The 22,984-nt window shown below is 36.2% G+C and overlaps 1 protein-coding gene across 2 annotated transcripts in view; it reads right to left on the bottom strand.

The window, feature by feature from the left end:
* Positions 1–22,984, bottom strand: part of Art4 (arginine methyltransferase 4) — a 261,955-nt gene that overhangs the window by 117,844 nt on the left and 121,127 nt on the right. For both annotated transcript variants that reach the window (XM_090386019.1, XM_090386018.1), the window contains exon 8: positions 5,004–5,085. In XM_090386019.1, the coding sequence (XP_090242145.1) occupies positions 5,004–5,085 (82 nt within the window). The remainder of the gene's footprint in view (positions 1–5,003; positions 5,086–22,984) is intronic.

The following is a 22,984-nucleotide window of genomic DNA, read 5'->3' as shown; positions in this document are numbered from 1 at the left end:
AAGATAGAAAATGTTTGCCAGTGCATTACATATCATGCACATTGTGATTTTAAATGTTTCTCACCAACCACATATTAAAAAAATATCATGCACATTCAATATTTTAATTGAATTTAATTTTCCGTGATCGACAGAAGTGAAAAGTAAACTACTTAAATTTGTCACTATTAATTACTATTTAATTAATTAATAATATAAATTGAAGTAATTGTTTTCGCTCTGCATATACCACAATATCAAATTGTAAAGTGCAGCACTTTACAATTTGGCACATTAAAACAAAACACACAAAAAAAAAAAAAAAAAAAAAATCAACATTTTACAATTCAGAAATATTAAAAAAAAAAAAAAAAAAAAGTGGGACTCAACATTAATAATCAATTAATGCAAAAAAAAAAAAAAAAAAGAAAAGAAGAAAAAAAAAAAAAAAAGATTATAAAAGTGCCAATTCTACTCTTTATAAGATAGTTATAGGGCTATCTTATCTTTGCTCTGTTATTGCATTACTTACAAATGGATGGCCTTGCCAAAAGGTTTATAGGCCAAATGACTGATGTGTATAATGAAAAGCTATACAGACAAATTGAGTGCGCCAGTAAGTAAATCAGAATGTTTTATAGTGGAGGAATTTAACTTCTCAGACATCAAAGATATTGACTGGAACTTGGGGTTGGTCAGGGTAAGGCCTTTGTGGATCTACTGGATGACTGTTTTCTACACCAGCATGTTAGACAGGCAACAAGAGACAGCAATACTCCTCATCTGATTATCAGCAACAATTCTTCATATATTAAGAATCTGCAAATAAAAGAACCACTAGGTGGCAGTGATCACAGTATACTATCAATCCATATACAAGTTTATGCAGTAATGGGATGAACAGAGGATGTAGCATCCTTTCATTAACTATTAAAGGAATATGCAGTTCAGTAGCAGACCAGTCCAAACCAAAGATATAACTATCGTCGTGGACAAGAGGAAGGGCTTCTGGAAAGGTGAACACAATAATCACAGCCAGCTTTTAAATTCGAAGGAGTGGGGCCAATAATACTGCTACCAACAGAATGGGAAGCATTCATGGAAAATAATCACAGAAAGAACTACTGAGCTTTTTATAATGAATAAGAGATATTGTTTAAGGCTTAGACCTAAATGAATGTTAGATGAACTGATGAGACTTGTGGCAGAGAATAAAAATACATGTGATGCATATAAATTTTATCAGGTGATACAGAAGCCTACAGTAGATATAAACTAGTTTGCAATCAAGTTACAAAGGAGATTAAGCATAATATGACAGATTACAAGGAGTCTCTTGTAAAAAATGCAAAAATAAACAGCAAGGACTTCTTTACTTATGTAAAGACAAGAAGAAAGGAGATGAATCACTTTGTCAAATAGTTTTTTTTTTTTTTTTTAATGAAAACCCCAAACACGAAAGGTATTAGAACCTACAGAACTTAGAACCGCATGGGGCTGCAGATTGAGAAGATGAAAGAAGAAAATTATTGACATTAGACTCAAATTTCTGTAGATTGTAATTTTCAGGAAATAAGGGTGAATGGAGGGTGTTCCAGAAAATGGAAGGTTGAAGAAATAAATGAGGAAGAAGAAGAAAAGTTGGTTCACTGAATTTGAAGATGGACAGTAAAAGGATGTTAACTGATTGCTGGACATGTTTGGAAGATAAGGGGGGGGGGGGGAATTATAGAAGTCATTTCGGAAGAACAGTATCCACGGAAGTATTTATAGAAAAGGCATGTGGCAGAAACAGAATGTCTATGAGACAGTGAGTTGAAAGACTTTGTAAGAGATGGGTCATTTATTAACCTAACTGCCCACTTTTGAATGCAGTCTAGAAGCCTGAGAGGTTATGGAGGCACTGCCCCATGTGGGAACATGGTAAGGCATATTTCATATATGAACACAGTGAGTAGCTGTTTAGAAGAAAAGTAATGCCAATATTTGAGATGTGCTTATGCTAAGAGAGATTAGAAGTCAAAGTAATCCTTAACAGGTATATGTGACCTTGTCCTAGAAATCTGAGTGTCGCTGAAGATATAAGCAGAGGAGCAGAAGAATCCTTTTTGAGAGATATAAGACAGGAGAATAATTTTAAAAGGACTGAAATTAACTAAGTTATCTTTACTACACTGGAGATCAGCAATTAAGGAATTAGTAGTAGATATTTGAGAAGTTAAAGCTGTTTGTGCAGGGCAAGGTTTCTCAAATTGGAAAGCGGAGTGCAATGTGCTATCATCAGCAAAACTAAGAACAGGATTTCCAGTCACTGGAATGAGGTCATTAATATACATGAGTGGAAAATAGAACTGAACCTTGTGGAACACCAGCATTACTGAAGAACTTAGAAGACAGAGAGTTGTCTACCATCACCTGCGATGAGCAGTCAGGGAAAGAAACCAAATATCCAGTTACAAAAAACAGTTGGCAAACCATAAGGATGGCAGCGTATTTAGAAGACCTGTATGCCAAATACAATCTAAAGCATTTGAAATGGCAGGAACAACTGCTTAAGTTTCACCAAATTTTTCCATTGAATTTGTCCTTGGATGGGTAACATAAGCGAGAATATCACCAGTGGATCAACACTGATCACATGGAAGGTTTCAAGATAGGATTTGGTGTTTAATGGATTTCTCCATTAATTAGAAAGAGTAGAAGTGAAATTGGACAATAATTGGATGGGCAGGATTTGTCACCCTTTTAGGAACTGGCTGGATGTGAGAAAATTTCAGCACAGAATAGACAAAAAAAAATTAGTTGAATAAGATAGTGTAGAACAGTGACACAGAACAGCAGTTTCTCCACAGAGAAGGTTGAGAAATACTATTGGGACCTGAAGCTTTCTTGGCATCAAGACTGCCCAAAGTTCTGACATACTTTTGACATAAAACCACAGGAGGCATTGAATGAGTGTACTAGGAACAGCAGAAGGTGATATACCAAGATCATCAACACAAGAGTTAGAAGAAAAGTAGTATGCTAGGAGGTCAGTTTTATTGTGAGCTGAGGTGGCCACAGAATCGGGTTTTAACAGAAGTGGGGCTACAGAGCAAAAGTTGTGGCCAATACCTCTTGTAAAAGACCAGAATGCTCAACTAGCATTCAGACAAGAAGAAACTTTCCTCCTTTTAGCCTGTTCAAAATCTAGTTTTGATTAATTAATAAATGGTTTATAATTGTTGCGAGCTTTGGTGTAGGTAGAAAATGAACTGCAGATTTGGATGCAAGCTAATTGCAACATGCAGCATTCTTATCTTGAGCAGCCTTAGAACATTTCTTTGAAGTTTAGATAAAGAATGAGATTTTAAAGTGGAATGTGGAAAAAAGGTTCTATTCTTACAAGAACATTTCTCTAATACAATCAGAGCAAACACTAACATCAAAAGATTTAAAACAATAATCCAACCAAAGAAGAAAAAGAACAGAAATCTCACATATCATCCCATTTTGCATTCTTGTAATGCTAAACAGCACAAGGCTGAGACTGGCCACAAGAGAGAAAGGCTCCATTGGAGAAGAGACATCAAGTTGTGATCTGAGGTGCCTAGAGAGCCACTCACCTTGACTGTGTACTTGGAAGGGTTGTTTGTGAGAACATGATCAAGGCTGTGTGGTTAGGATTGTCTGGTATTCTGGAAGGTAACTGAAAAATCTGTGCGAGGTCATTAGTAATTTCAAAAGAGTCAGCATATTGACCAGCTGGAGTTTGATTATTAAAATCATCAAGGAAAATTATCTCACTGTTAGGAGAGTTGGACTGGAGAAAGTAAAGTTTCAATGAAGGAAGTCAAAAGGTCCAAGTGATTAGTGAAATTGGGAGAAAGATAAAAGCAACAAATGAATTTGCCAGAATGGAGTACAGAGATTTTAAGTAAGAGAATGTTGAAAAGAGATTCTAAATTACTGAGTCTCTGACAGGGAATATCAGTGTGAACATATGCCAAAATACAATCCTTGAAGGGAAAGTAATCAGTGAATAATTAGGATAACTGAGATCAGCAGCGGTTGAATAAACCACTCGTCTCATGCAAAAGAAGGGAATAATTTATTCCCTTCTTTCGAAGAGAACCAAATGAAATTTGTATCCATATATGTTTAACTTTGTTTCTTCATTTCTGTTTCCATTAGAAATTTGTTTTTTGTGTATGTTATATTTCCTTTCCCCTTCCTATCTTCTTGTTATGCATACAAAGGTAGCAGAATTACGAGTTCAACTCCTTTAGGCAATTCCTGTACATGTTCTCAATGCCCTTATCTTTATTCCTTTAATTTTATCCTCAAGGTTAACTTACTATAATAGGGCATTCAATTAATCTTGGTTTACTTGGTTTCATATTACTTCATAACAGACGTACTATCGTTCTTCTGGCAAACCCAGAAGCAGCTATGTCACCTTAAAATGTAAATGGTGTTTCCATTTTTATTTAAGTGAAATTTTTTTTTACCCTTATTCTTAGTTGATAAGAATTAGTGTCGACTTGAATCAGATGTGTTGCTCTCAAGTAACTGGAATGAACCATTACAAACATTAAGAGATATAGCTGAGGTAATTAATCATTAATTAAAGGTCTTATTTAGTATACTGAACATGCATGCTGACCCAGAGAGAGAGAGAGAGAGAGAGAGAGATTTGGGATCAAACCATTTACAACTTCATATTATAAAAAAAACAAAAAAAACCCACAAGTATCTAATTTTAAACCATTTTGAGTATTCTTCCTAATGCACTTTGCCCAGCATAAGTCTAGAATTATTTTTCAAATCCAAGACTGGAAACTTACTGAAAACTATAAGGCTATTACTTCCTAATTTTTGTGCATGAAATATTGAACTTCTCCATGCACATCCAACCAATTTAGCTTATTGTTTGGCATACAGAGCTACAGACAGAGTGCATATGTATGAGTGCACATGCATGCGCGCACACACACACAACCACACACACACACACACACACACACACAGTTATGCACACTTACCACTATTGGCTGCCTAAAATATTCTTTTACAGCTACATCTCGTAAAATGGTAAGATCTACACCATGGAAAGACTGTTGATACCTGATGAAAAAGAAATTACAAATTAACAGGCTTTTTTTTTTTCAATATCTCCAGTAGAGCTGAATCATAAAATTTTAATAAATATTTATGAATTTCCAGTCACACTAATAATAATAATTTATGACTGCTATTTAGATTAATAAAACTTCACAAATCACATTACACACATTTCTAGTCAATAATACAATATGAAATGAATTAGTTTAAAAAGTTTTAAACTTCATTTCATTTTTAAATCAAACAGATAATTGTACATACAAGAAAAAATTTACACCAAATATAGCACACTACATAAATTTAGATAAATGATCTTTTGAGCAAGTAAAATAGGCAACCAAAGTTGTGGTCTTGCAATAACGTATGAAGACATGAGAACTTGTACCCTACCAAAACAAAAAAGAACTGTTATTAGCTTATTGTTTGGCTTATTAGATGCAATAAACAGTCATAATGAGGCCATAACCATAGCTGGCTATGATGGCTGTATCAAGTATAAACAAAAATTTATTTATTTATACAAAAACCATCAAAAATAACTCTTCGTTTCACCTTTTAAACTAAAAATTGTCAAGTTTATCAAGCAAGCATTTTTAATATAATAAAAAATGCAAAGAATAATAGCATGTCCATTCAACTATGATGTGAAGGGGGGACTAAATTACAATGACACCTTACACTACAAGTATATTGTGAATACTTTGCAATGAAGCCTACAAAGATCCTTATACAAATATCTCCTATCATTAGTGGATTATTAAGGACAAAACAAATAATTAAACAGAAAGGACAGAAGGCAAGAGGAGCAGGAAAAGAGATACATTAAAGAGAATGTATTGTACACATTCAACTGGCACTATCAGGGAATACCTGTGTAATGGGCATAATATATAAAAGAGAGTGGAGTATAATGCATACCTGTTTCGTAAAAATCCATACTGATTTTTATATATGAATGTTCCAAACTCAAGAAATCAGGCAAGGCATCTAAGTACTAATTTTCTAAACATTAGATCACAAATGGAAGAAGTTTGCTGACAGACTGATTACTTAGTGAATGTGTGATGAGGAAAGAAGAGTATTTTCATGTGTTTTTTCAGTTGTTTATGCTGAGTAATACATTGCTCATTTTCATACCAGTCTTTGGTTTTTGAGTCTGAAGGTTCTAATGAAGGACAAGGTTCATTTTTCATTTCAGCTCCTTTTGGTCCTGGTAGATTTTCCTTTCTAGCCAGGTTACCTGCAATGGAAGTAAAAAAAATTAAAGAAAACAGTACTTACTTTTTTTCTGGGCTCTCTTCTTATCCCCTTTAAGACAGTAGAGCTACTTAAATGAAAGATTTATAGCTAAAAGAGAAAACTAGGAAAAATATCAGTCACTATTGAGAGAAAACTATTTAAGTACACAATGTTCCCTTTCAACCTGACTCCTTATGAGGTATTTACAATTATGTGGTATGTTACAGTTTGGTGCTCCTCCAAAGAATTTTGCTCTTTCTAGTTTTCTGGCTAACTACTTTTAATACTGTCTCCTGGTTAGTTGCAATATGTAACATATCACAATTTGTTTGTATCGCCAGCTTCATTCTGTGCTTACACTAAAGCTTTTAACAGTTGTTTAAAAATAAATTATCAATCCCAACTTGATTTGTTGGACAGACAACTTGTGTAGTCGAGACCCGCAAATTAGTGGGTCAAGACTACATGTCTAATAAAGTTTCAAGACTTTAGGATTTCCATAATTTTTTACACTATGTCCAAATTTGATTTTGAACAAATTCAATGGGCATAATATACAAAAGTATTTAATAAAGCTTTGAGACTTTAGGATTTCCATAATTTTTTTACACTATGTCCAAATTAAGAGTATAAAGCTTGCTTCTTATCAAATTGGCAGTCAAGTTTTATGGTCAAAACTAGTGACTTCTGTCCATCCCTAACTCCACCCTTGTTACAACCTGACAGTTCTGGTACATTCTACTTTTCCTGCATCTCTTTTATCGACAAAGTTGGTGTGTAATGTATTTGCTATTTTCTACCAAAAAAACTGCAAATACATTTCACGCAATGATTCCCATGGTCTTCCAACAGAAGAACATTAGAAAAACTGAACAATCTTTATTACCAAGTTTCGTGGTCCTAATGGAATTCAGGTGATAAACCAAATAGCACAAGGAAGCATTTGATAGCTTTGCTGCACCAGCAAAGAAAAAATATATAATAATAAAAAAAATAATAAAAAGTAAATTAACTTTGAAAGAAAACTTCACAATCCATTCTAAACTGCTTTCACTGTAACGTAGCCTATATGGCCTCTAGTTCTGGAATCATTTATATCAGTGAAAATTTCAATTTTCTCCTCTCACAATTTAATCTGATGCTCTTTTGCTAGTCTCATCACAAGAAACACTGCTCATCTCTGGACCCTTTCCAGAAGTCAAATGTCATTCATAAGGCACTGTCTCCATACATGGAAACAGTACTTGAAGTGCAGCCTTACAATTTCCACACAATGGGATTATGACCTCCACCTCTCAGCAAATATTTGAAAAATCGTCAATGTGACATATTGGATCCTTCCTTGCTGCCTGTCACACTACATAGAGAACTTCATGCCTGCCTATACGGGAGCCCCCAAATCTTCTTTAATCTTTAATTCAAAACCACATAAGTGTATTAGTTATTTTAGAGTTATATTCTCTAAATGTGATGCAACCTCCATTTTGCTACAATAAAAATAACAACCACTTCTCAGATTATCCCTGAAGCCTATATATAAATTGTCCTGAAGAAGTGCTGCTTCGTGCTGATCATAATTTACACTCCTTAGTTTGAAATCACGACACATCCTTTTGTTGATGCCGTTTAAAAAAAAAAAAGACAAAAAATGTTTCTCATGAGACCAGATTTCTCATGTTCTCTAAGAGAGTAACTATTAATTACAACCTTGTGTCTTCTGACTGAAATATATCTAAGGATTTTCACACATTACAGCTTATAAAGCAACCTCTCCTTTAGGACAACGTCAAAAACTTTGCTAAAATCAAAGCAAACAATGAAATTATTTCCTACATCCAGCTCTGAATGGCTGTCAAAAGAGCTAACCAGTAATAGATAGATTGGTTAAAACATGAATTTTCACTTTACAAAACAGTTGTATTTGCTTCAGAATTTCATTTCTATCTAAATGACCCTGCACTGAATGATGGCTATTTATCTCCATGATTTTACCTTACACTGAAATCAGTGTCCGAAATCAGATTGACTGTTTTGCATTGTCCACTTTGCTCTTAGAACCACCTTTATGTATTGGTGGCATGTTGGCACTTATTAGTTCAAAGGAATCATTATCAAGTTCAACAATTCCCCCCACCCCAAATAATTATTCTTAATTGTGCAAGTGCTTTCTTCACGACTCCAGAAAATTACTGGTTATACATACCATCAACTTCAGGAGCAATCCTTGCCGTAGTGTGCTTACACGTATAATGAATTTTACCTTATATGGAAGTTGGATTGTTCTGCATGGTCCACTTTGCTCATAAGACTGCCTTCATGTAATGGTGGCATGTTGGAGATTTTTAGTCCAAATGAATTTGTACCAAGTTCAACAATGTGCCCATAATTATTCTTACCTGTGCAAGCACCTTCTTCCTGCTCCCACAAAATTACCTGGTATGTATGCCATCAACTTCAGAAGCAATACTTTCCATAGATGCTTACACATATAATGCAAGTTAATGAGAGCCTACCGTCCATGTCGAGAACAGCTGTTAATCGGCTCACTGGCTATGGGCACACAGAAAGCAATTCACCAGAGTCCGTTGTCAGTTTCAGAAACTTTCATTACTCAAAGCCATCACACATACAAGTAGGGTTGCCAACTTTGAAAACCTTTTAATTATATTTTAAAAAACTGATCATCAATTAAAAAAACAAACTAAGACGGCAAAAACTACTGGTGTAAATACTTGTGCAAACCGAGAACATTTCATTTGTGCATATCCACCACATTGGCAATTTATTCTGTAAATCAGCACATATACCCATACTTTGGCCACTTCCAACTAGCAAGCTTAAACTAAAATTATTACAGGAAGCAGGCAGATTAACACAACACAAGAATGACTAGTCTGGTATGCTGTTACTGTGTATGCTCCCATTAACTTAGATGATTCATTTAAGCTGCTGGAAGGTGATGGTTCCCAGAAAGTGATCTATCTGCATTCTATATATAATGCAACCTTAGCCTTAAGGTTTTTCTAATAAACAATCACTGTAATTTCAAAATTGGTAATTTCATGCTTTATAGCTTCACTTACCATAAAGAGTCCTTCATCTGTAAATATCATTGTGAGGTACGTGATCAATTCATCCACAAGCTGCTAAATTTTCACATTTGAAAAGCTGGGGTTCAGGTAATCTGTTTTCTTCCTATAAGCAGGAAGAAAACAGATTTTTTGGCCAAAACAGACAAAAACCAAGTGATTTTTTTGGCCAAAAGAAAGAAGAAAATAGGAAAACAAAAGATTTATCAAAAACAATATTTATTGCAAAAGAAAGAGGATTTTAAGGTCCACATTGCACCACACATTCAATTTCATTAACACACATTTTACATTAAAATTCAGCAACAGGATTGATTAGTAGTATATAATGCTTTAAAAAGCTTGGCTAGAATATTTCTGTCTGTAGATTTCTGTTTGGATTGTCTGTTAGACAGCAGCTAATGACTATTTCAAGAAAGACACTGTTGGAGATTTTATACCTCTTTAGCAAAGTTGAGTCAAAGTTTTGCTACAAGCAAAATTTTAATAAAATAAATCTATTTTCTATTTCTTTATCTTCAATCTTACTGAAATGTAATGGAAACTTCCTTTTTTTTCCCCCTTTTTGTTGTTTTTTCTTTCTTTCTTTCTTTATTTTTTTTTTTTTTGGAAAAATGAAATGGTTATCCAAAGATGATTATATTTCAATTAAAGTTAATATTTCAACTTAACTTTTCTGAAAAGTCAATGATAATTTGCTATCTACTATGAATTCTGTTTGAAAAATTCCTCATCATCCTTGCAGCTGGTCCCACTACAATAAGAAAGCACGCTTGGTCTTAGTACTTGTATTATTAGTGCAAATGATGCAAGGAAGCAAGCTCATACAGCATTAGCAGCGTGGTGGTGGTGATGGGGGGGGGGGACATTTCCAAACACTTCCAAAAAAAAACCCCACAAATTCCTTTAAGTCACCTGGTTACAGAATACTTTGTACTCGCTGTAAGTCTCATCATTTCATCTGACATTCATTTAGAGTGCCAACTTTTTTGTAGTATTGTCAATTCAGGTCTAAAACCCAAACTATAACTCTAAAAAGCTTAGCAGCTCTTATGATTACTACTAGGCTTTAAAAACTACTAATCATGGAAGCTACTAAATGCTTCCCATTTAGAATTTGCAATTGGCAACATCATCAGTTGTTGATGATGAAAGAAATTTAAAACATATCTAAGACTACTGTAGTTGACTTTACAAAAGCAAAATCCCTTTCCCTTACTGACAGTGGTTATATCTTTAAGTATATCCCACATCAATATATTATGATCACTCTCACCTAATGTTTCCTTTATCTGGATATTCTTAATGTATGATGAGTCACTGCTGATAATCGATTATGAGTATTGCTTTCCTCTTGTCTCTCTGCTACTGTAGAAACCAGTCATCCAATAAATCCAGAAAATTCCTGATACCATGTAAACAACCAACCCACAAGTTCTAGTTAATATAAGGAAAGTTAAATCCGATCAACTGGCCCACTGTACTAGCCTGTGTAGTTGCTCATTATACTTATCAGTCATTTGACCTATGGCAAACTCCTATTTTCGTTTAGTTTTCCGAGCTATGCCACACCAGGCTAACTCAAAATTGCATCTGGCAATGCACCCAGATGATATGGCCACCCATATCATCTGGGTGCACTGTCTCAGATTCTATGAGAAGACCAAGAGCAATACCCTTCCCCTCATATCCTGCCTGTACACATTGTACTCACCATATTCAAATTCCACACGGCTTATTTCTGAGTGGCTACTATGTCTGCATTCGTTGACTTAACCAATACTTCAAATTAATCCCAGTTGTTTACTCCAAGCATTAGTGCACAAGAATGTGCATATCTATTTCTACAAGAATCACTTTCAACTCTGCTTGCAGTTGTTGTTAATCTGTTATTCCATGTATCCTCCCAGGCTAACAGTTTTCCGACACCACCTAACATTATCTCAATAGCAGTTTCTGTTTAAGTGTATTCCATCCCTGTAACAGTCTCTCCTGTTTTTCTTACATTCTTTACATATTTTTTTAAATTACACATGCTAGGTTAAATATTATTTTTGATTAATTCTGTAATGTTTCTTCTTTCATACCAACTAATATATATTACAGTTAATAAAGTATTTTCTGTTAGACCAATGAACAGATATTTAATTGTTTATTTATTATTGTATGAGCTCTTGTTCTTGGAAATTTTTCTACTTGACCGAATTTGCATTAATTCACTATTTCATATAGTTTTTTTGTGTACCACATCTATGTATGTGTATTCACAGGCCTATATTCCATGGACTGAAATAATTTATAAGGTGGGATGGAGGCACAATTTTCCTTGAATCAACTAACTACATTCCTGATTAAGAAGCCTTTAAAAATGCCTCCATCTCTGACGTAAGAGTAGAGGGACTTTTAAAACCCAGACTTCTACAAAGAATTATAAAATTGTGAAACCATCATATTATCATGCAAATCATTAAAGCTCTTGAATTGGTGTGGAGCTGTGTACATTACCATGGTGTGCTAGGAATGCATAGCTTAAAAAATTAAGCTACCAAAAGAATCTGTGTTGAATTCATACTAATTTGTTTGTAAATATATTTTCAATTAAATTTTCTGTCTAAACTCCAGCACAGCACTGTGTCAGAGAAGCTTACAACTAATCACTTTGATAATTATATTATCATTTATATTTAGCGGTAATGTGGGCTTGAATCATAATTAACTCACACACAGGGTGCTTCAAACCCTCCTGCACTGACCATTCAGCTACATTGGACTTCCAGCCTTACTGGTTGTATTTCTTTGGCAAACTATGGTTTAAATTAACCAAATTATTCACATGCAGCTGAAGCAAACATGGAATATCCCTGTTAGCATGGTTACATTTTCACATGCAGAAAAAAAAATTTCATTCCAATCTACATGAATATTATTTTAAAGTTTTAATCTCTATAGTGGATGCATCAAAAGAATAAATATATAAAATATAAAAATCCACCAAGTGTGACCAAGGTTGCAATTTATAGATCATTTGGCTTTTTCAAAATGAAAGGCTAGATATAATAAGTAATCATAAAGTGCATAATTTTGAAAATTTTCATATTTTCATAATTTTCAAAATTATGCACTTCAGAATTTTATTCTTTATTTCGACTTTATAAGAACAAACAATATCTTTAATAACATCAGTCTTGAAAATATTAATTTCAACTGACCCCAGATCTAATTTTCAGTGGCATAAATCATAGCCAAAAACCAAATATTTATGTAAAATCAACGCATGGAACCATTCAGAATTTTTTACAGTTATACTTCTCTAATTAAGAATTAATGAAAGAGAGATGAAGAATTTTGAGTCTGCGAAAACAGATGTTTTTTTTGGAAATTTTCACTGTCTTTTTACTAACATATCAACACATCAAATTGTGTTTGAATAATAGTTTAATAGTCATATAGTTCAATAGTTCATTAGCTTATTTTTATACTTAGCTAGACATTTTGTAATTGCAACTTATTATTTTAGAGCTTTTATATTAGTGCTTAAGCAAAAATATCATAGCACATAACTATTTTTGCTTTTGTGTATTTATTTGTAGATTAATTCTGATAAATAAGTAGCTCAAAGATTCTAATCATGTAGCTTGGCATTTTTTTTTTTTTTTTTTTGGTTTTTTACCTAAGAAATTTTACTTTTAGTAAGGATATAACTAATTTAAAACTCTGCAAATGTAATAGTGTAATGTATAACTTTAACCTGGCAGTGTAAAGTAACTTGATAGTGTAATAGGTATCATTACATTTAGGAAACTATTAGCTCAGTGTTGTATTGTCAATCAATTAAATTGTATTTAAATGAAAATCATGCTCCAGACTAGAGCGGCAAAGCAAGGGATACAAACTAGAGGGAGAATCAAAGGGCCATTTCTCCTACAAATCATGGCCTAACAAAATGTGCAACCCGTGTAATGTTTCCGGACTTTCTGGAACAGGACATGGTCTTTGTGTGTGTGTGTGTGTGTTTGGTGCATAGAGTGTACAGAAATAAGGCACTGTCAGCATTAAGATGGGCACTTATGAGCTTGAAGAGTATGGTGGATGCCCTAGAAGGAATTAAAATGGCAGCCCATCAAGCTCTCAGCTCCCCAACTCCATGCCAGAGCTCACACTTGTGCATCAAGCAACACAGCAGCAATCCCCAAGGCAGAATGTGCTGGATCGACAGGAGGTAATTATTGTATAATATTGTCAGGGGAAACAGGAAATATATTGTGCAAGAAGGATATGTGGAACAGGACAAGGGTGTGCCTGGCAGGGGCAAAAGTAGATGATTTTTTAGAGTTGATATCTTTTAAGAGCACAAAAGGTGATATTATTGTACATGTTAGCACTAATGATATTAAGAGTAGGAGATCTGAGAATTTACTTAACAAGTACGGGGAAAAAAGTTGCGAGTTAAGATTGAAAGTGTCTACAATTCTGCCCAGACACAATAGAGGAGAGTAATGTTGAGAGCCTTGTCCATCAATTCAGTCCTGGAGAGATTTTTTTTTTTTTTTTTTTATGAAAACCCCAAACACGAAAGGTATCAAAACCTATAGTACTTAGTACCGTGCATGGGTTGAAGGAGAAGTATGAGGGGAGGGGGATGCCGGAAACTTTGCTCTAGAGACTAAACATGGGTTTCACCACTGTGCAAGACACATCAGATAGAATTTTTCTCAGCATGTTATGTGCTTTTTTTTTACAGGGATGGAATACACTTAAACAGAAGGGGTGCAAACATAATTGCTGATGCTATCAAAGCAGTGATGACCCCCCACCAGCATCAGCAAATAAACTGTTAGCTGGGGGAGGGGGGTGTCAGACTGACTAGAGCCACAAGCAGATGTGAAAGTAATTCTTGTACTGCTTCTATTGGAACATGCAGCACCTTGGAAAGCAAGGTGTCTGGGATTTAAAGCCCTGCCGTGGGGACAATTAAGAGTAAGAACATGTGCATGTATACTTGCATGAGAGTGTTACTGGTGGTTTTGTGTCAGCCCTCTGTCATTTAGCAGAGATGGTATCTCTGGTGTCTGCTTAGAATGGTTAGATGAGATTATCGAAGAGAACCCAGAGGGAGTAACGTTCACATTACTCATTTAGTCCTGGGAAAAGCTCTTTTCGGCTAGGTTTCACACTTGTCACATGGAGACAGGAGTAGTTCTGCCTGTGATTGAAAGGAGATGCAGAGCATTGCAAGTGGAAGAAAGTGATATGTTGCCAGCAAGTTGCAGCACATTTCAAGAGAAAGGTAGCAGTAACATTGCTAGCGAAGTGACGAAATAAAATTTTTGCAATAATGTTGAAAGTGAAAATGCAATAGTAATTCGCAACAAACCTAGCTAAGAGGTGCATCAGAAATCACCTGATCGTAATTTACTTGGTTGAGGTAATGCATCAGGTGAAAATGATACAAGAATGGCAGCTGACCATGTTTTTGGTGCTAGCTTCTGAGAATTCAATAAATAGCATGCGATGGTGTAAATAACTCTTTCGGTGGAACAGTAATTTCAATCTATGTTCCAATGGACATTTCCCACAATATTTTGAGCATATGTAGGCATATTTCTATTTATTGGTTTTACAAACTTTCTTGGCTCTTGATATGAGACATTCAGCCTCTAATTAGAGGTGCCTCTAATAAAATTAGAGGTGCCTCTAATTTTATTTCCTTTTCTTCTTTCCACATCATGCATGCTCAGGGGTACTCAACTTGGTAGTTAAACACTCCGCAACCGCCCACCTACAAGAAAGAAGGTAGGAGCAGTTCTACCAAGTAGAACTGTACTTAAATAGAAAAGTTGCAAGAATATTTGCTGATGCTATCGAGGAAGTGTTAGGTGGGTCAGAAAACTGCTAGCTTGAGCGGGGGAGGGGAATTCACAGACTAATACATTAACAGTGGTCACAGGCAGAGGTAAAAGTGATTCTTGCACTGCTTCTACTGGAATGAGCAGCAGCAGCCTGGAGAGCAAGATATGTGAGCAAAATATGTGGGGACAACTAAATACATGGGCTGTGTTAGGATAAGAGTAAAAATAGGTGTATATACATTTGCATCAGACAAATTCTATGAACATAGTAAATAAATTTGATGAATTTGAATTAATGATTAAGTCATCAAATGTAGACATTGTAGGGATAGAAGAGACATGATGTCACTCAGACATAAGCAATGCCGAATTTGAATATAAGCAGTACAATATATACAGGAAGGACACACACGACAGGATGGGTGGGAAGGCCATGCTCTTAGTTAAGAAGCATATTAAAACTGTCAATGTATCCAGTCGGCAGGTTGAACCGGTGCAATGTTGAGTCAGTTTGGTGTGACATAAGCACTGGGAAAACAAAAATGAGAGTAGTAGTATGTTATAGGCCTAATGACTGTGATGAGTATACCAAACAGCTATACAGAGAAACAGAATTGGCCAGTAAATCAGAATGTCTCATAATGGGGATTTTAACTTTCCAGATGTTGACTGGAATTTGCAAATTGCAGTCAACATCTGGAATCAATCACACACTAGCCAGACTTCTGTGGATTTCTTGGATGATTGTTTTCTACAGCAGCATGTTAGAGAGGAAACAAGAGGAAGCAATACTCTTGACCTAGATATCAGCAGCAATTCTTCAATCATTAAGAATCTGCAGGAAAAAGACCCACTGGGTGGCAGTGATCACAGTGTACTAATGTGGAATTTAATTAAAAACATAACTACTGTCAAGCGTAAAGGGAAAGGCTTTTGCTTCCATAAGGGTGACTGTAGAGAGTTTTTAAATTTTATGCAGTGGTACCAATTGAGGATGCTACTAACAGCAGATTCTAAATGTGAAGCATTCAGGGAAGTAATCATAGAGGTTACTAGGCTTTTGGCACCATCTAAGAAATGATGTTCCAAGGCTTAAAACTAAATGAATATCAGATGAATTGATGAGACTTGTGGCATAGAAGAAAAATGGTGGAATGCATAAATATTAGCAGGTGATACAGAAGCCTGTGGTATTTTTAAATTAGTAATCGAGTCCCAAAGGAGGTTAGGCAAGCTAAGGCAGATTATCAGAAGACTTTGGCAAAGAACAGTATCAAAGATTTCTGTGCTTATATTAACAGTAGAAGGATAGTGTTGAATCACATTCAGCTAACTGAAGATTAACCAATTGAACGATCAATGGGTTAACTGTTAATGACCCTGCTGAGGTTGCTCACAAATTGAGTAAGTATTCATATATGAGGAATTCTTTAGGGAAGGGGAGGCGAGAAGTTTATCAAACTCTAATGGGCAACTAAATAATTTTGTGATAATTGAAAGAAAAGTGAAAAACAACTTGTTGAAACTAAACATAAAAAATGCACCTGAGGTGGATGGAATCTATCCAATTATACTAAGGGAGGCAAGCAAACCATTAGTCATAAGTATGAGTGTATCCTTCAAATCAAGAGAGGTCCCTATGGACTAGAGATGGGCAAATATCTCTAGGAGTCTGGGTGCGAGGTTTGCCTGTGCAGACATTGCTCCTTAAAGCTCTTCAAACAGAGAAGTTTTTCCTGATTTATTTTCTGCTTTATTAGTTTAAATTGTCATATTAACTTATTTTCTAGAGTAGCTTTATATTCCTAGTTACGATACTTAGTTTAAAGTTTAACTTAGACAGAGATTTCGTAGATATTACTTAGTATCGGTAACGGTATCAAATCCACGTGTCACAAATTGAACGAGAGGTCTTTTAACCAAATTTAGTCGATTTATTAACCAATTGTTATATCAAATTATCTTCTATAAGTAGATTATAGACCTAGGCAGGATCCTTAGTTTATTCTAAATTGAGATAGCGAGATTTCGAAGCTAATCAATACTTACGAGTCCATAGAAATACCGTTCGTGACTTCCCGCCATTTTTACACGATAGCATAAGCTTAGTGTAGTATACTGCATAATATAATATTGTCAATTAATCAGTAAATCTATTAATCTTGATAAACTTTATTGTCAATTAAATTGTATTTTTAACTCTATAAATATATATAACGACTTAATCGTAACAAATAATTAATACATAACTATAGTGGTACACGTGATACGGAAGTTGTATAAAGGGAACACTAGATACCGAAAAAAAAAAAAAAAAAATATATATATATATATATATATATAACATAACTGTTTTGGGGTATAACTTAAGGATTTAATTTTTGTTTTAAATTTTATTGAATTAAATTGGAATCATGACTCTGAACAGAGCAGCAAAGCAAAAGGCTCAAGCTAATGGGAGTGCTGTGGTTCAGGGGAGAACTGAGGGGGGGCAGTTGCCCTCAGAATCACAGTCTATTAAAATGCACTGTTTGCTTGATGTTTGCGGAGCAGTCGGGTACGGGACATGATACTGCCAAGGGGGATGTCTTTGTGTGTGCACGATGTAAGGAGTGCAAGGAAATCAGGCGACAACTCAGCGTTGTTATGGGCCTTTATGAGACCTTGAAGGACAGGGTGGATGCCCTCGAGGGAAATAAATTGAGGGGCCCATCAAGCTCTCAGCTGCCCACATCAACGCCAGAGCTTGCACTTGGTCATCAGGCAACACAGGGGCAGCCCCCTAGGCAGAATGCGCTGGTCCCACAGGAACTAGTAGTTGTTGGTGACTCTATTGTCAGGGAAACGGGGAACATGCTTTGTAAAAAGGATAGATGGAATAGGACCAGGGTATGTCTGCCAGGGGCAAAGGTTGATGACGTTGTAGAGCGGATATCATCTTTTAAGGGCACAAAAGGTGATACAGTTGTACACGTTGGCACTAATGATATTAAGAGTAGGAGACCGGCGGAATTACTTAGCAAGTACAGGTCACTGTTGAAAAAAAGCCGTGAATTAGGGTTGAACTTGAAAGAGTCTGCAATTCTGCCCAGACACGATAGGAGGGAGTATATGATGAGAGCCTTGTCGATCAATTCGGCCCTGGAGGGATTGTGCAAGGCTCAAGGGGTAGAATTTTTTTCAGCCTGGACTGTACTTGTTAACAGGAGAGATTGCTTCTACAGGGATGGCTTACACTTAAATAGAAAGGGTGCAAGAATTTTTGCTGATGCTGTCGAGTTAATAGATTAACAGTAGCCACTGGCAGAGGTGGAAGTGATTCTTGCACTGCTTCTATTCAAATGAGCAGAAGTCTGAAAAACAAGATGCAGGATATTTCAGAGACTGCTGGTAGTCATTGCGTTACAAGTAAACACATGGGTTGTGTTAGGGTAGCTAAGAATAGAAACAGGTGCATGTATACCTGCGTGTACACCAATGCTAGGAGTTTGGTAAATAAATTTGATGAATTTGAGGTATTGCTCAAAACATCAAAGGCAGATATTGTTGGGATATCAGAGACGTGGTGTCACACAGATATAAGTAATGCGGAACTGGAATTTGGGGAATACAATGTATATAGAAAGGATAGACAGGACAGGAGGGGTTATGCTATTAATTAAGAAACACATAAAGTCAAAGAAAGTGAAGCCAGTTGACATCGATGTCGAGTCAGTTTGGTGTGACATAAGCATAGGGAAATCAAAATTGAGAGTAGGAGTGTGCTATAGGCCTAATGACTCTGATGAGTATAATAATATATTGTACAGGGAAATAGAGTGGGCCAGTAAATCAGAGAGTCTTATAATGGGGGATTTTAATTTCCCAGATATTGACTGGAATTTGTGGGTTGGTCACTCGCACACTAGCAAGGCTTTTGTGGATTTATTGGATGATTGTTTTCTACATCAGCATGTTTGTGAGGCAACAAGAGGGAGCAATACTCTTGATCTGATTATCAGTAGTGATTCTTCATGCATTAAGAACCTGCAGATAAATGAACCACTAGGTGGCAGTGATCACAGTGTGTTGAAGTGGGATTTACTCAAGGAGGTAACTACCATCAGAGGTAAAGGGAAGGGTTTTTGTTTTCGTAAAGGCGACTATGATGGTCTGAGACAGTATTTAAATTCTATACAGTGGGACCAACTGATGATGTTACCAACAGCAAACTCAAAATGGGAAGCATTCAAGGAACTAATCTTGGTGGCTACCAGGCTTTACATACCAACTAAGAAATATTGTTCAAGGTTTAGGCCTAAATGGTTGTCAGATGGACTAATGAGACATGTGGCAGAGAAGAAAAATGCATGGGATACATACAAATTAATGGGTGACATGGAAGCCTATGATAGATATAAGCTGGTCTGTAACCAAGTCACAAAGGAGATTAGGCAGGCAAAGGCAGACTACGAAAAATCCTTGGCAAAGGATGCAAAGAAAAACAGAAAGGAGTTCTTTACATACTTGAACTCGAGAAGGAAAGGGATGAATCAGATTGGTCCACTGGATATTGATGGTTCAACAGTTGAGGATCCTGCTCAGGTGGCTAACAATCTAAACGAGTATTTTGCATCTACATTCACGCATGAGGAGTTATTCAGGAAGGAGAATGATGTAGGTAAAGTAAACATTGGCAGTGAGCTGGATGATTTTGTATTAACTGAGAGGAAAGTGGAGGAGAGTTGTTGAGGATAAACATAAAAAAGGCACCTGGGGTGGATGGGATCTATCCAGTTATATTAAAGGAGGCAGCAAAGGAAGTATGCAAACCCCTAGCCATAATTATGAGAGCTTCTTTGGACTCAGGGGAGGTACCCATAGACTGGAGATGTGCAAATGTAACCCCAATTCACAAAGGAGGATCAAAGGCTGACACAAGTAATTACAGACCTGTTAGTTTAACTTCTGTTCCAGGTAAATTAATGGAGGCACTGGTTAAAGAAGCACTGCAGGATCATCTAGACAAGAATTCAGTTATAGCTTGGACACAGCATGGTTTTGTTAAGGGGAAGTCTTGCCTGACCAATTTGATTGGATACTATGATGCAGTCACAAAAGAACTGGATGCAGGGAATAACTTTGATATTATATACTTGGATTTTAGAAAGGCTTTTGATACTGTTGCACATGGAAGACTGCTGCACAAATTGGAGCAGTGTGGCATTGGAGGCAAATTGCTGCTATGGATAAAGGGGTGGTTGAGGGGGAGAAGACAGAGAGTGGTAATCAATGGACACTGCTCATCGTGGACTAATGTTATTAGTGGAGTCCCTCAGGGTTCAGTATTGGGTCCTTTATTGTTTTCTGTATTTACAAATGATATTGATGATGGTATATCAAGCTTAATGTCCAAGTTTGCAGATGATACGAAGGTTGGCAGGGTTGTCAAGGACACTACTGACACTATACTGCTGCAACAGGATCTGGAAAGGTTGAACAGATGGGCTGAGAGGTGGCAAATGAAGTTTAACATTGACAAATGTAAAGTACTACATATGGGTAACAGTAACCCCAGAGCAATGTATCAACTCTGCGGTACTACACTGACAGTGGTGGAGAATGAAAAGGACCTGGGGGTAATTGTGCAGGCAGATATGAAGTTCTCTGAGCAGTGCAGACGAGCTGCAAGAGTAGCTCATGGTGTCTTGTCAATGATATACAGGAATTTTTCTAGCAGGGATAAGGAGGTGATTATTCCCTTGTATAAGGCAATGGTTAGGCCACATCTTGAGTACTGTATACAGGTCTGGAGGCCTCATTTCAAGAAGGATGTAGAGCTGCTGGAACGGGTACAGAGAAGGGCAACAAGATTAGTAAATGGAACAAAGGGTTGCTCTTTCGAAGAAAGGCTTAAGTTTTGCAAATTACAGAGTCTGGAGACTAGGCACCGGCGAGGTGATCTGATAGAGGTGTATAAGGCTTTGAATGGTTTGAGCTTGCTCAATGCCAATGGGATTCTTCATCTTTCTCAGAATAATCACCTCAGAGGGCATAAATTCAAATTGAGGAAGGACGGATGTCGGATAGATGTGTGGAAATTTGCCTTTGGCCAGCGGGTGGTTGGTTGGTGGAACCGACTTCCATCACTTGTTGTTGAAGTTGATAGCCTAAACAAATTTAAAGCTCAACTGGACAGGTATTTCGAACGAACGGAGGGGTGAAATGGGAGAGGTTTTTTTTTTTTTTTTTTGGCTGATGCTGAATAAGCTTGCTTTCTTGCATCATATGCCTCTACTAATGCTAATGCTAATGCTAAATATATTCCCAAATTCACAGGGGGAATCAAAAGGCAACATAAGTAATCACAGAGCTGTTAGCTTAATGTCTGTTCCATGGAAAATAACGGAGTCAGTGGTTAAAGAAGATCTGGGTGTAATTACACAGTCAGATAGGAAATTCTCTGATCAGTGCAGACATGCTGCCAGGACAGTTGATGGGATTTTGTCAATGATATATAGAAACTTTGCTAGCAGAAATATGGAGGTGATTATCACTTTGTACAAGGCCATGGTTAGGCCGCATCTCGAGTACTGTATACAGGTCTGAAGGCCTCACTGTAGGAAGGATGTAGACCTGCTGGAACAGGTGCAGATGGAAGGCAACTAGATTGGTGAAGAAATAAAAGGGTGCTCTTACCAAGAGAGGATTCAGTTGTGCAAAGTGCAGGCATCTGGAGACTAGGCACCTGTGGGGAGATCTGACTGAGGTGTTTAAGGCCTTGAATGGATTGAGTAAGCTCAATGTTGATGGCATTCTTTCTCTTGCTGAGACTAGAGACATGAGGGGACAAATTCAATTCGACAAAGGATGATTGCAGGACAGATGTCCAGAAGTTTGCCTTCAGCCAGTGGGTGGTTGATAACTGAAGCAAACTTCCATCTGTTGTGGAAGTGGGTGTTTGAATAAATTCCAGGAAAAACCAATCAAATTATTGGAGGGTATGGATGGGTGAAGTGTGTAGGATTTTTTTTTTTTTGGCTGATGCTTTATAAGCTTGCTTTCTTGCATCATTTGCTACTACTAATATTAATACAGTCAAACTTGGTTATAACGAGCATAAAGGGACCAACAAAATTTCCTCGGAACCATTACTCACTATATCAGTGATGTGTTAAATCTACATCCATTTTTTTTTTTATTCTCAATAACTTGATAAAAAGACAGATTCAAAAAACAAAATAAATATTAGTGAGAAAAAAATAATAAGTATATACCTACATATTATTTGCATTAATATGCTTGTATAAACTACAATACACTTAATATTAAACGCAATTTATTTGTCTGTGATTTTAAAATACAGTGGTACCTTGGATTGCGAGTAACTTGGTCTACGAGTGTTTTGCAAGACGAGCAAAAAATTTTAATAAATTTAAACTTGATAAACGAGCGAGGTCTTGCAATACGAGTACAGTCAGTCCTCGTATAACACGTGTTCACACTACAAGAATTCGATCATACACGATTTATAAATACGTGAACGATAGCTTATATAACACGAACCGAATTCGCTTATGCATGATTCGCCTTTGTGTTTACAAGAAATGGCAGTCGAACGCAGAATCACCCCAACTGAACGCAACACGATAAGAATGAAGAGAAGATTCTGAAAATGTATTTTTTTTTATATCAGTGAAGGGAAAACACATTTCACCATAATAACGTAAAATCCAACACAATTTC

This window comes from Mastigoproctus giganteus, chromosome 12, assembly GCF_048544385.1.
Source record: "Mastigoproctus giganteus isolate SK-2022 chromosome 12, ASM4854438v1, whole genome shotgun sequence".
Lineage (NCBI taxonomy): Eukaryota > Metazoa > Arthropoda > Arachnida > Uropygi > Thelyphonidae > Mastigoproctus > Mastigoproctus giganteus.
This window is presented reverse-complemented; position numbering and strand designations above follow the sequence as displayed.